Here is a 14,811-nt window from a genome sequence, read left to right as displayed (position 1 = left end):
AGATGGCACTCAAGTCTGTTCTGAAGCAGGAATATTCTTAGTGCTGATCAGATAGTGGAATTTCTGTCCAACAAGCTCCCTTGAGATGTAAGATTTTTTTTTTTTCTTATCTTGTATTGGTAAGAAAAGCTGAGAAATCAAACTATTTCATAAAAGAGAAATAACAAATTTAGCACTGTTTAGGATTTGTTCAGAATCCCACAGGATACAGATCTAAATGGGAAAAACTTTGTGATGACATGGAAGGGAAACTAAAATGCTGTTGTACATACGAACTGCTCGATACATCTAGAAATTTAAAGACTGAAGAGTATAAGGTGCTCATATACTACCTGCACTATTACCATAACATGTAATCCTATTATATGACCCCTAATTCCTGGTTTTAAGTATTTTTAAGTCTTTTAAGTCTTAATTTCTCTATATAGTTATTGGTAGACTGATTATTTCCTAGGGACAATTCAGAGCACAGGGCTGGGACAGGGTCTGAGCATGCAGCTTTTGGCACAGACGCTGACACAGTTGACACGTTGCTCTGTTCTGGATAGTTGGCTCCTCATGCAGACCCTCTTAAGCTGGCACAGCTGTGAGTAGAGCTATAGTGTAGATCAATTTATGGAGCTAATCTGGCTGAAAAAGAATTTTTTACTATTTGCTTTTGCTCATTTCTGCAGCTGGACAAGTTTCCAAATAGTTTGCTTAAAAAACCCAGCACAGTGGAAGGGACAGATGGGATAAGAGCAGAGGGAGAAGAAGACTGGCTGAAACACAGCCTTAGGACCCAAGGCTTGTAATTAGTCCTTCAAGGACTGCATTTTCTAGTGATACTGGTTACTCAGACTACCCAGTCTGACATTTTAGGAGGTTTCCATTTTCAGAAAGCGTTAATCATTCACCATCTGAGAGGAATGAGGCTCAGGGAAAAGTACTTCAGATTGGGCAAAATCATCCTTTGCTACTTAAAGTAAGGTTCCTGAAAAACAACTGGTATTTTTTGGTACAAGAAATTATTTTTTTGGACAGAGACACATATCCCTTATATCCCAAAAAATATTTGAACTTTTTCTTGGATCAATACAGATGTCCAGTGCTCTTTTGCCCAAAGGATTAATAGCAACAATCACAATATTAGATGAATCTGATATTTGGTCATCTGTTTCTGTTATTTAATCCAGATAATAAATAGATAATTCATCTATTTATATATAAAACATAGGGCTAAGTTTAGTATGTTCTTTTAGAGTGGCCCATTAACTACTCACTGTTTTTGGATGAAGACGACTTCTGGGGAGAGGCAAAATATTTCTGAAAAATACACATAGTAAGTGATGATGAATGGCATTTATTTATTTAATTGGCTCAGACAGCTCTTTAAGATCTAGAGGGAAGGAGGTCTGCAGTAAATGGGTTTGATTTCAGCTCTGCACAGCTACAGTGCTTGTGGTGATGCTGTGCCCTTGTTGTGGAACTACTCTAGAACAGCTCCTGTCCTAGAGTTTGGGTCCCCTGTGACTGCACAGAACCTCACCAAACACCCTCACACACATATTGTGGATGCCTCCTTCTGGGGGCACACAACATATTTCATAGAATAATGACCTAGAGAGGAGGCAGGGGTTATGATGCAGCTTTCTTTGCTTCTGGGGACACAGGAGTGAAGTAGGATGCATACTCAAGTATCATTTTTCCCTTTTCCTCCAGAGACTTGGGATATAAACCATGGATTTACTGAGCTCAGTTTCTTTACAAGCAATCTTGTACTACTGCAAAAATGTCTAATTTGCAAGGGTGGCTAATAGGATCTTAAACTGGCTGGCAGAGATATTTTATCCCTGTACTGGATGCCTGAAGGGATATTTCAGAAAATCCTATCCATATGGCAAACTGGCTTGAACACAGAAGTTCACAAAGCAATGAGAGCTTTTGGTTCTCACCTTGTCCTGGCATCCCTAGCTATTTGAGTGTCCTGACAATTGTTTATTGTCTGAAGTCTACACATTAGAGAGAAGAAAATTTTTTCTCTGCTAATATTCCCTATTGATCTAAGCTGCTCTTAACTTACCTGGAAGTATCCTGCTTAGGTGACTCTCTGGTCACACTGTGCATGTGGGAGTGCTCCATATTCTGAGCAGGCGTGAACATGAGTGGCTTAGTGAACCTAGTAATGAAACATGAATTAAGAAAGGAAAATCACATTTTTTAACAACAGTGAATGCAAACAAAGCCTCTCTTTCTACTCCCCTACCCCCTCAAAATTCTAATAAGTAACCTTAAGAGTATTTCTTTTTAATATGTATTACATTTGGGTTATTGAAATTAACATAGAAATGGTTGATAATATTTGTGTAGATAATCTGAAGAGATATTTACTGTAAGTATTTCTTACATCTGTTACTGTATTTCTTCTAGAGAAAGAATTACCAGACATGTAGTATCTAGATGAGAAAAAATATTTTCTGACAGTTTTAAATAATGCACAAACATTCACAGCAATGGGTTACCTGGTTACTGGTGGTGGTGATGGTTTCTCCTGTAAGAGAAAATGCACTGAATTGTTTTTTGGTCACTTTTTAATTCCATAAAATAGATTTGTATGATCCTATTTATGTTACCACATCCAGATATTATTTTTGTATTGTGATACAGATTTCTACTAAAGCTCTGTCTGGTAATATACATTAGGATGGGAGAGGCAAGAACTCAACATCAGTAAATTTGCTTTGGCCATATGTTATGTCAGTACCAGCAAATGGGGAAAAAATTACTGTGTCAGAACTGTCACTGCTCTTCTGCCGCACTTCTGCTTCTGTAAAACATTCCCTTAGGCTGCTGCTTCCCAGATTGGATCACTATCACAGAGGACTGAGAAATTTCCCCTACCCATTTACTCTTTTGAAATGGTTTGCCAGCTTTTCTGAAAAGGGAGTGTCAGAAAGCTTTAAGTGCAGGAAGAGATATGTTCCCTTTTTGAAAGACTGATAATCTTTTCTCACAATCACATTTGTGCCCTGCCTGAGGGCAATGGGAGTCACACTGTAGAAAGGCCTCACCTCTTCTTCAGGAACCTCGTAGACTTCTACAGGACAGGGAAGAAATAAAAAGCATTCTTTAGTGTAGCAAAAACAGACTGCATGTTACCATAAAAGCTGATCTGAATTTGTATCAGTCATACTTCTGACTCTGGAAAAATAACTTGGGGAATCTGCTCAGAATTTGAATCTGCCACCAAAACCCTGGAGCAGCAACACCCCCTGTCTTCTAGTGGGAACTTCAGGTGAAGTCACAGGAATTCTGATGTACATTCACTGTATTAATCAAGTTTCCTCCCATCACAAAACCTTTTTATTGTTTTGCTTTTCTTCTCATTCCCTCCCCCCTGCAAGCAAGATGAATGCTTGTGTTGTGCAAACCTGGGTCAGTTTGGAAAAAATGTGTTATCACACCTGTAGTAACATTTAGCCTTTCCTTGACTCAGGGAGGAAGAAATCAGGTCTGTCATAAATACAAGCTGGCTCATTTGCATGGCCAACATCCCTCCCTGAGTTCTGACCCACAAGTATACTTTAATTCATAGATCTTAAAAGAAAAAAACACCAGCATCTTTATCTATGCCCTGTTTCTTCAGTGCAAATAGAATCCTATTCCAGTAAATTTCATGTCAGGTTTCATCGCTTTACTGCACTCCAGTGCCCCAGCTCCCACCAGGGGGAGACGTTTTATTCTTTAGTAACATCTGTCAGGAGCTGCTTGTTGCTCGACACTGATTTACAGAAGGCTGAGATTGAAAAAGGGCATTTTAAAATGTCTGGAAAATAACTAATGAAATCTTAAGTAATTAATAACAAATGTTAGTTTATGATTTGCAGTTTGTGACTTTAAAGCTAAACACATTGCTAATGAATATGCAAAGCTTTTTAAAGAACTGTGTCATGTCTGGAAAGGTTACATCCAAGCAATTAATGAGAGTGAGGATGCAAAACAACTCTAAATTGGAAAAGAGAGATTAAACAAGAATATCTGAATTTACAAAAGCAAATAGGATTCCTCTTATTTACTCCTGCTTTTGTTTCTTTTTCCAAATATACTGGTCTTTATAGAACCTCAGTGTTCTAAAACACCATGCAATGCATCAGCCTGTACAGAATTTCTATATGCCTAAATCTAATGGTCTAAAGTATCGGGTCTTGATTCCTATGGTGAAATGGGATTACTGACATAATGAGTTCTATAATTCTTTTGCTGTATTGATGCATTTGTGTTCCTCCACTAGAGCAAAAGACTAAATATAAATTAATTTGGGGCAAATAACCTGTTCTAGTTTTATTCATGCGTAACATGGATTTACTGTTCAAACTACACAAAGCAACTGCTACAACATAGAAAAGCTAAAGGGGAACATATTTTTGTTTTACTTTAGTATGTCATAGGGTTAGTGGTGTGAATACATCAGGCATAATTTAATATTTCACAGTCTTACATTATTTTATTCTAACAGCAATGCAAACTTCACATACCTTGCATAATAGAAGTAAGAGAAGGCTTTGGAGAAATAGGGGGGGCTGGCTTTGTTGTCTTCATAAATCTGTTCACGGGTGCTAAAAACATATTTTATTCATGTACATATATATATTTGTGCATGAGTCTGTATATATATACATATATTTTATATATATACATCTGTTTACAAACTAACAATGTAACATTTATACAATAGGAATGAATGTTAAGTAGGTCCAAATGACAACGTTTTGTGTGACCTTGAATAAATCAAATGAGTCAGAAAGCAGCTCTCATTTTAAAAGAGAAGTATTGTTCAGTATTTCAGCCTTTCTGAAGAGGTTTGATTCTGTCAGTAATGTCAGAGAGCAGAACTACATGCTCTTCTCTGTTTACTTTTCACCTTTGGGCTGTAGTAGTTTCATTCTCTAGCTAAATATACTTATATATATAAGTGAGATTAAAAAAAAATAAAAGCAAAGTCTGTCTTTATCTACTAAATATCTAAAAATGCTTGTTCTTCTCCTGAAGCACTTCAGCAAAGAGAGAATTTTAATGCCACTGCTCCCTTGGATGAGAAGGCAGGTCATATGTTATGAGAAGCCTCCTGGTTGTACAAGGGCTGGACTTTGAAATAGCTGAGAGGCAGAAATTAAACATGTCTTCCAATAAAGTTAAAAATAATTTTCCTTGGCTTGCCATAAGCCAAAGGAGCCAACTGCCTTTTTGCAGTCTGTAATCTCTTTAATAGCTGCATCTCCACTCTTTGAACCCTAGAAACAGACATTAATTTGACCCATTTTTTTTCACTATTATTCCTAATAAAGCCATAATTATAAGCTTAAATTACTAAAACTCACATTTTGTAGGTAGTGACATGCTGTCTTCTGTGGGTTCAATATAGTTATCATCATCATTGTCCACTGGCACAATGTAGTTATCCTATGAGAAATGCAGGACAAAAATCTCTCAGTTTAACCTCCATCATTTCATCAAACTGTCTGGATTGGAGCCCTGGCAGCAGTTTACAATAGTTGCCATTTCCCAGTGACTCCTATTTCAGCCATTTATCATCCTATGTGGAAGGGAATCCCAAAGATTGCAAACCCTTTATGGAATTATTCCACTGGTGTGTGGAAGCCCTCCCTTCCCTCTTGTCCTGGAGCAGCCTTTGAGGTTACTCTCTCCCCACTGCCTGCAGCTTGTTATGGATGATCAGGAGCTATTCCATGGTCTAAAGAGCCTCCTTGATACTCAGAGCAGGCAGATATCCCCTAGGAATCAGTATGGTACTTGCTGGTCACTATTAGTGATGTACAAAATGATTTGTACTACAAGGGCTAAGAAAGGGACCAGACCATGGCAGTACTGTGACATTTACACAGTTATAACAAATATATCTGTAAACTTTACCTCATCGTCACTGCACTCCTTAGGCTTTGGTGGCACTTTTGGTTTTGCAGCAGGAGATGGCAATGGCATGGATGGCACACATGGTTTCTTTGGTCTGGACATGGCAGGACTGGGTGTACTTGGGAGAGGTTTGTTGATGGGAGGCAGCTTCTGGTGACTGGTGCGATTGTCTTTTAATTTGGTAGAAAACAACAATTTTAGTAAAAACTACACATTAGTCTCTGCACTTTCTCCTACTGCTTGTGCAAAAGTCTTTGCTGTGGCTGCAGCACAGGTCAAACAGCAGACCTGAGCACAGCTGGACCTGATGTTGAGATCTGTGTGTAAACAGGTCCTGTTTCATTGCTCAGGCAGCAGCCTAGCCTTCTGTATCAGGTGCAGGGGGTGCCTAGACACTGACTGCTGTATGAACAAGTGTTTCACTCCTTGGAGAAAAGGTGGTGGTTGGGTGGTGTAGTGCCTATGAGACATGAGAAAAACGACACTGGGTGGGACTGGAACATGAATTGTGCCAGGTTCTCTGGGGTGTCAAGTCCTTCCCTTTTCAAAGAACACACAGGTGAAGGGCTGATAAACTTCTGTAAGTACATATGTGGTATTTTAACACAATGAATATTCTACAGCCAGTAACAGTCTGGTATAATACAAAAATGAAAGCAGGCATCATGTCAATGTTTCTTTTCTCTATGTCTCAAGTCTTCATCTAACTGAAGCTAACTTTCATTCACTTCAATGCAACCTATTCATGGTTGAAAAGAATCAAATCAGAAAGAAAAAAAATCCCTTTATACTGGACTGATGTAAACAAAATCTCCATCCTGTCCTGTTTTTCAGGATATTTATCATCCTTAGTACCAATTTTGAAGGAGTGAATATTTGGACTACTCTTTTACTGCTTTGGGAATAATGATTGGAGAAACAAAGACATTTAAAAAGGGACCTGGCTAGTCTTATGTGCCTCATCTTTAATAGCAATTGCTGCATCAATATATGTGGATTAATTTGGAGCTGCAAGTTAATAGTATATCCCATACCTTTGGCTGAATTTTCTCATTAGTAGATGTCTATCAAAGTCTCTAGGACACATTATATTAAAATTATAAACATCACTACCAGCAGTAATTAAAAGAAAAAAAATCATACCTCTGCATGCTTAAGACCTGAGAACTAAAAGCAAAATCTTGCAGAAAGGACAGATTAGTGCATTTGGGGCCTCTTCTCTTCTGGTACTGATCAAAAAGCAATTATCAAGGTGACATAGTTAACTATTCCATAACTACCTGCATATTCACCCCTAGAAACAGGGAATGCAGAGGGAATCTTCTTTTTCTCCTTCTCACTTGGAGGTGGCTCATAGCTGTCATCAGGATTCTCTTCACTGGGGACCACATACATCTCAGAGTCAGAGTGGTCATCTGGATTTTCATAATCACTGTCCTAGAAAGACAGAACTCCCCATTTCTCATCTCATAGCAATCTATAACACAAAATTACAACAATGTACCCTTGAATGGGCACATCATATTCCCTTTTAGTGCTTCCTCTTGCAAAGAGGCACTCCTGCCTCCTCCCCTTCTCCTCCTCCCAGGAGCTCCCTGTCTTCTTGCTGTCTCCAAGGAGTCCTTTCACCTCAAGAGCTCAGTCTTCAAATTATGGACCAATAGCTTGTTTCCTTTCCCAGGACAGCTCCTTTCTAGATCCAGCTTGATGGATCTTGGTGTGTGTTGTCACTTCCTCTCCCTTTCCAGTTAAAAGGGTATTCAAGAAGGAAACCGGTCACTTCAGGCTGACAATTGCACCATTACTTACATGGCTGACAGCCATGAATTGCTTCATTCTATGTTTTCTAAAATCTTAGCAGAAGCTTTCATTTTTAGTAAGAAGTGGCTTTCCTCTCCTCACCCCTCCCACCCTTCCTGCCCCAAATAAAATCTCTTACTGATTTCTAAATTATTGTTCATTTTAGGAAGTCCCTCAAATTGATGCCATGTGCTTACTTATCCAAAACCCTTAGTGTTTGTGGCTACCATTGACTGTGCTTCTGAAAGTACTTCTAAGTTGAATGTAAAAAAATTGAGGCTGCTAAAAATCAGTGGCTACTTGTGAATTAAACTGATGTAAAAAACCCCGTAACATTTCAATAGTATTTAGTTCAACCACAACTAGATGATTTAAGAAGAAACTTTTATTATTATTTCATGTGCAAACTTGTAGCAACCTCCTACTTGCCCAAAATATGTACTTACAAAATCATCTGACCATTGTTCCTCTTCATTGTCTGCGTGTTCTAAACCAAACATTAGAGTTATTTAAGGAGATGTAATAGTGAATATAAATGTTTGTCTTAGATTCATTTTTCAATCTATACTTATCATATTCAGTTAAAAAAGTTAAAAAAGAGTGAGCAAAATTTCCAAACAGTTCTGAGCAACACATCTGTTTAGACAGAATAGTAAATTAAATGCCTTCTTGCTTATTTTTGACAAATTATTTCATAACTGTGGGAAAAGCATTAGAAAATGACAAACTGTGCATGCTCTGAACAGCAGAGCATGCACTTTACCCACAGTGTCCTGCTAATGCATTTCATTTTTAAGTAGGGGTCACAATTTCTAGATAATAGAACTCTTTCTGGCCTCTGGGCCCTGGTTAAAGTTGGTTAAGTGTTTATATTAAACAGGGAACACTTACCTGATAAGTTCCAAACTCTGTCCTGCTTTCTTCTATTCTTATCTTAACAAGATGGCTGTTAACTTGTAAAAATAGCCATGAACTAGTTTGTGGGCTGTATGATAAGCAAGTACAGGTCTACTGTTAAGATAATTCATGATGTCATCATTACATTAACAGTATTAAGATTTTAGATCTGTAATGATGCATTTATTCAATTTCTTCCATATTTACTGCCACAGTTTCTGTAGGGAGGGACTGCATGCAAATCCTTCTCCACTTTTTCAGCAGCCTAGATACAGAACTCTGATTAAGACTGATTTTGAAAGAGTGGTTACTTGCTACTCTTCATGCTGGCACAATTTATTTTTTTCTTGCCTTTCATTTCAGAAGTGTGAACTAGCTTCACAGTTGTTGATAATTGTATCTTGTTCTCTCATTAAAAATAAATTACGAGGCACTGTGTAACTGAAATACTGTTAGGCATATAGATAACAAATTACCACAGAAATGCAGTTTTAAATTTACATTAATACAGCCTTACCTGAAGCATAATCCCTTTGTGGCAGACTTGGCGGTGGCTTTTTTTTAAGGCTGTAAATTATAATTATTACATTTATGATCTCATAAGTATCATTTACTAGAAAGGAGCATTAGCCAGACACATAAAAAAGCTGATAACTAAAGATACCTGCAGCTAAAGAAATACAGATTACCATCACAGATGCTTAGCAAATAGCTGTAGAAGAATGCTTTCAAAAAGTAGAAACTGATAAAATAATAAAATAGAATCTGAGAATTTAATACATTTTTTTCACTAAGAACATATGTTGAAAGGACAGCTTCCTTGCTCACACCACGTCTTCTTCATTTCCAGAAAGAGGTAAGATAGGGGGCAGAAATAAATGTTGATCTATCAGTAGCTGAAAATCTGTTCAGGTTCACAGAGACTTAATTAAGACTATGGCATAAGAAAGTGTTGTAGCACTCTCCATTTGTATTTTTAGAACTATATAATTTTGTATGTACTTTATATACCAGGTCTCTCAGTGAAAGATTCTACTTTTTATTATTTTATGATGTTATGTCCCTTTTTTTGGTAACTGTTACAATGGCATCACATACCAAGTGAATCAAAAGATAATTTGTAGAAATACTAAAAGGATCTTTTTGGCAATACAGGTAGGTTCATAAGTATGTGCACATATATATCTAGCAAGCAGAAGTACACACGTGCAAACACACACACACACATATATATATTTATATGTATATGTGTATATATATTCATATGTATATGTCTATTCATGTATACTCCTCCTTACTAAATTGCAGCTGTCTGAAGAAGACATTGAATTACAGTCAGTTGAATTATTTCACTACCCTGTAATGAAAGAGAAGAATTTGGGTTTAAAGTCAAGATGAACAGTGCATGTGTGACATCGCAGGCCAGACTTATGCCTCTGCAGAGGGAAAAACCAACAACCCTTTGTTTTTAGTAGCCAGATAAAACATTAAGATAATTAATGAAATTAAGATTATTATTTAAAGTGACTTTTGAACATCGTCTGACAGGTTTGTTGTAGCACTGATGAGATCTCACCATGGACCTGAAATTTTGTCTACTAAACTGATGACTTCACTCATTCTTCAGTCAGGTCCTAACAAATTCATTTGCAAAAATAAGCAAATAATTTAAAAAAACCCCACATCCCCAAAGAATTTAAAATGTTTTTTTTGGGACCTCTGAGCAATAGTGTTTACAAATGTTGCTTTACCACAAGAATTTGACACTCAGGACTCAGGTCCTGAGCTTGCTGCCTAGGTAATCATTGTTCAGATAATACTTTTACTCAGGGTGGTGGCATGCTGGCACTACCACATCAACTTACAAATTTTCCTGTTTTGAGAAATGCTTTGGCTACTTCTGAGTTGAATTAATAGAATTCTGTTGTTCAGATAGTCACCAAAAACACCTCATGCATGAATCAATGAATAAATGGTGCGGGCATTGCAAAAACTCAAAAAAGACCAACCCCCAAACCAAACAAAAACCAAACTAGGAAGATTATTTTTGCAATGTTGGCCTGCTTTTTTTCATGGCTAACAACACTAATGATGGATAGCTGTCTCCTCAGGGGTTTTAACTTCCTGAAGCATAATATAACTTAGTGGACAAACAGTAAATTAAAAAGCATTCTCAACAGCTCTGCTCTGGTCTTCTGTCCAGGTTAGCACAGCCATGTTAGAAAGAAAATCCCAGGGCCACTGCCAGGGCTCATCTCACATCTTAGGAAGGGGAGACCAAGATCTCTTGATGTATTTTGCAACATGTCTGCCATGAGTTGTTCGGAAATGGTGGAGACTTGGAAAATAGAGGCAACAGTAAGAGGCTGTCTGGGTCATGGTGTAAAGTACATGGCTTAAGCAATACAACATATTTCTAAGCTGCTAAGAAGAAATCTTCCACACTTGGTACCAGGCCCTGTAATTCCTGGCAGTGGCCCTGGCAGAAAATGTAAATATGTTATAACGAAAGCACACGAGGTAAGAACAGAGGTCTGTGTCTAAGCAGCCTATCATGCCATGGTGCAGCTATGGAATAGCATACCGATCCCAAGTATCTTTCCCAGTTTTGCAAATTAAGGCCACTTGCTCATTTTGGAACCTGAATATCAATAGAAGAAAAGAAATAATGTTTCTGTCACAGAGCTGAAACAGTTCATGGCCACATCTATATTTGCTAGAATCTTTTCAAATATGTTATTTATTCTAAAATTCAAATCCACTTAAAAAGAAGTTTTCACAGTACTGGTATGATTTTCTGACTGCCAGAACTGGAATGCAGGCTCTTCTGAAGTCAGCTGGAGCTTCACTTTACAGGAGCTAGAACTGTATCCAATGTGCAAACCACAACGCAAGATCAAAAGACACAACCCTACGCCAAGGCGTGGTTATCCAGCTATTGCAGACTCTGACCTCATTGTCCACACAGATCCTTGCAGAATGGCAATTGACTCTGTCCTGTTCCCTGAAGTTAATGAGAAGGGACTGGAAGAATCAAATGCCATCCAACTGACCATGCATATATAAATGTATTTAATCCTAGTACATATATTAGAGCTTCAACAAATAACCAGGTAGCACTTGAGACATTTCATATAATGGGTTGTAGATGCTTCTCACATAAGAACAAAATGCAGGGTACAGAAATTCAGATCAACTTTTAAGAGAATAAATTATTCCATTTTAAAGCAATGTATTCCAAGATTTCCCTTTATAATATGCTGAGCTTGATCCAACAAAACATTTAGGCATGTATTTAACTTTTCTAACATATATGGTCCTGTAGGAGCTGCAAATATTACTTAGAATTTGTATCACATTTTTGTTTTCCTGCATTAAGTGAAAAAATTTCAAATAAACTGCAGCAGAGGTCAGGGTGTTTTGCTCTAGCAGCACTTGTTTTTACAGGCTACATCCAGAAAAGGAACCAAGCATACATATTGGTAGACCTTTACATGTAGCACTTAAATTTTCCCACGGGTGCATTTCCCTACTAGTGTTTCTGCTCACTCCCCCAGCATTTAAGATATGCCTGAAAACTTTGTTTTCAAAAGTCCTTTGCTTTTTGTATTGTTCAGTCTGTGCAAAGTCCACTCCCTTGTTAGGAACCATTTTAACATAATAGTTTTTACAAAAATTATATTCATATCTTTTCTGAGTTGAGTATTTATAGTATGTATTAGCTTTACATGCACTAGAACATCACACTTGTGATTACACAATAAATTAACTGAACTTTGCCAGAAACATTTTCAGAGCTCCAAAAGGTGTGATGCAAACAGATCTGATTTTCTGAACTGTGTATTCCTAGTGGGAATACAATAACAATAACTTGTTACACATTTGGAATTATGCAGCAATTGTACAAGACAAACTGAAAGGGATTTTTTTTTGAAATTGTTATTACTACGCTTTCACACATGTTCTTACAATGTGCTATGGCAGCTATAGTAATAAAAATCCTGACACTCAAAACATTCTATTCAGCTACACAGTAATTTTCATGTTCTTCAGCATAACAGTTAAAATTAGGAATTATACTTTTTTCTGTTTTATTTTTCTAAGTATGGTACAGCTTGATTTTGGTACTTTCTCTCACTGTTTGTTTAATAAAATACTGCTTTTCCCTCTGCCAAGAGTTTGGTCATGAATGTCTTTTAGTTGTAGCTATGCAGGTTGAAGAGACATTTAGTGACACAGCTATTTTTCTGCCCAAAGTTACTGCCTAAATTATAAATGGTATAGAAAAATGGGCCACACAAATCTGAAGCAAAGACTTACCCAACTAAAAAGCTGGGTAAAGCATCTTTTTTCCATTTTCCAGGTCACATGGCAAATGTTCAAGAATTGGACACATTTGGCTAGTGTGCAGTCAGAAACATGAGTACAAGTGCATGATTTCTGATGGCTTTGTGAAGGATGTTATATTACAACAAGGAGAATAAACTGAACAACTTGTTTCTTATTAAATACAGTAGGTCAGCATGTACAAAACTTTAGGTGAAGTCCTGACTTTGCTATGCATGCAGTGTGACTTTTAATGCCAACTTCAGCGGAGCCAGGATTCCACTGAACAAAGCCTAGAGGCTTAAAGCTTATGATGTACAGATGAGTGCTGTCTTTACAGCATGTTTCACACATAGGCAACCATCCTACATCCTGAAACCTATGATTTCTCTGCTTCCCTGTTCTGTATTACCAAGGATGTGAATGTGAAAAAAGTGCCCCCAGCTCTCATTGTTTATCCAGTGCTGGCTACACTCATTGCTGCTACACCTGAGTACATAATCCTCCTTGACACAGTGATCTGCACAGCAGCTGGGACTCAGGGCTGTAAACAGCTTTGTATGTGATTAAGGGCAAGCAGGTGACAGCTATCCTGCAGTGGCCAATATTTTTACTGCCAGAACAAACAGGAACTTTTAAGCAATGAAAAAACAACCTTTCTATTTCTTTCCTGTTACCAGGACTGCTCAGCCTGCTTTCCACAGACCTTTAAGACACACATGGATAGTAGATGAATTCCTCCCCACTTGCACACCACAGACAAACTAGACTGAAGAGCAGAAGTCCTGATGCAAGACCTTTTACATTTCTGCATAACCAAGTGCCAATCCAGACTTTAGAATTGTTTTAACAAATACTGCTAATAAGTCTAATTAATTTCATGAATATTTGGTAATTCTTTCAATTTGTATAGCAGAGGCTTACAGTATATATCTGGGTGATAACTTTAGGCTTCAGATATACAAGTACACTATTTGAATTCTCTAAAATTATTTCTACTTATAATAGGTTTCATTTTTATTTTCTTTCCTAGCATATGGATGAATCTATGCTACACAAAGCCCATTTTAAATAAAATCTTTCCTGTTTCAGTTATGTTTAGAACCTTGATATTTAATAAAACAATCCTTTAACTGAAATGGAAGTAGTGATCATCTGGATAACCATGTTTTAGAAAAAGCATCTACAGTCAAACAAAAAGCCCCCAAAGATTGCATAGTGAGGAATACAGCCAGCTCTAATTCTGTAAGTCTTAGCACCTCTTGTACATATCCTTATAGGATATAGGAAATCTGATCTGTTGTGAACTCATGCTTTTATTGCAAGTCTCATTATGTGCTGTGTTTAAGACTTGAACTCTGAAGTCATGTGCAGTCAAATATCAGATATTCTTCAATTTTTAAAAACTGAATTTCTGATCTTCATAACTGCAGAAAAGATTATTATGACTCAGATGAATCATAGTAACATCTGAAATATTATTATGCTTTTATACCTCAGTTTGTGTTTTTATAACTGGGAGAGTTGACATGTGAGCTTTGTGCTGCAATCATACTTGGAGTTTTTATGAGTTTGCTCTATTATATATATATATATATATATATATATTTAAATCTTGAGTGAATCAAAGAATTACAGTTCTATAGTAGCAATCTTTGACACTTAATGATGACCTTCCCAGCTTCTGCTACATTTGGTCCATGTTACTTCCCTTCTTACTCTTTAGGAAGGACACAATCAGAGCAACTGATTAACAACAGAATTCATGGTACTATGGGACACACTTTGTAGCCTCAAATGATAAACTTAGATGCCTCTGTTGTTTCTGTCATCTTTCCTCTCTGAACTGAGTCCACTGGAGCATTATCAATTAAACTA

General features: G+C 37.2%; 1 protein-coding gene across 3 annotated transcripts in view; it reads right to left on the bottom strand.

Annotated features, from left to right (window-relative positions):
* Window positions 1–14,811, bottom strand: part of BLNK (B cell linker) — an 85,269-nt gene that overhangs the window by 13,241 nt on the left and 57,217 nt on the right. For 2 of the 3 annotated variants that reach the window (XM_053984303.1, XM_053984302.1), the window contains exons 3-13: window positions 11,192–11,248; window positions 9,125–9,174; window positions 8,157–8,197; window positions 7,191–7,347; window positions 5,911–6,080; window positions 5,358–5,439; window positions 4,515–4,595; window positions 3,051–3,076; window positions 2,502–2,530; window positions 2,063–2,158; window positions 1,263–1,305 (exon numbers count right to left, since the gene is read on the bottom strand). In XM_053984303.1, coding sequence (XP_053840278.1) covers window positions 1,263–1,305; window positions 2,063–2,158; window positions 2,502–2,530; window positions 3,051–3,076; window positions 4,515–4,595; window positions 5,358–5,439; window positions 5,911–6,080; window positions 7,191–7,347; window positions 8,157–8,197; window positions 9,125–9,174; window positions 11,192–11,248 — 832 coding nt within the window. The remainder of the gene's footprint in view (window positions 1–1,262; window positions 1,306–2,062; window positions 2,159–2,501; window positions 2,531–3,050; window positions 3,077–4,514; window positions 4,596–5,357; window positions 5,440–5,910; window positions 6,081–7,190; window positions 7,348–8,156; window positions 8,198–9,124; window positions 9,175–11,191; window positions 11,249–14,811) is intronic. The other variant, XM_053984301.1, reaches the window with a different exon arrangement.

The sequence above is a fragment of the Vidua macroura genome, chromosome 8 (assembly GCF_024509145.1).
Source record: "Vidua macroura isolate BioBank_ID:100142 chromosome 8, ASM2450914v1, whole genome shotgun sequence".
NCBI classification, from domain to species: domain Eukaryota; kingdom Metazoa; phylum Chordata; class Aves; order Passeriformes; family Viduidae; genus Vidua; species Vidua macroura.
Note: the sequence above shows the minus strand (reverse complement) of the source record. Positions and strands in the feature narration are given on the sequence as shown.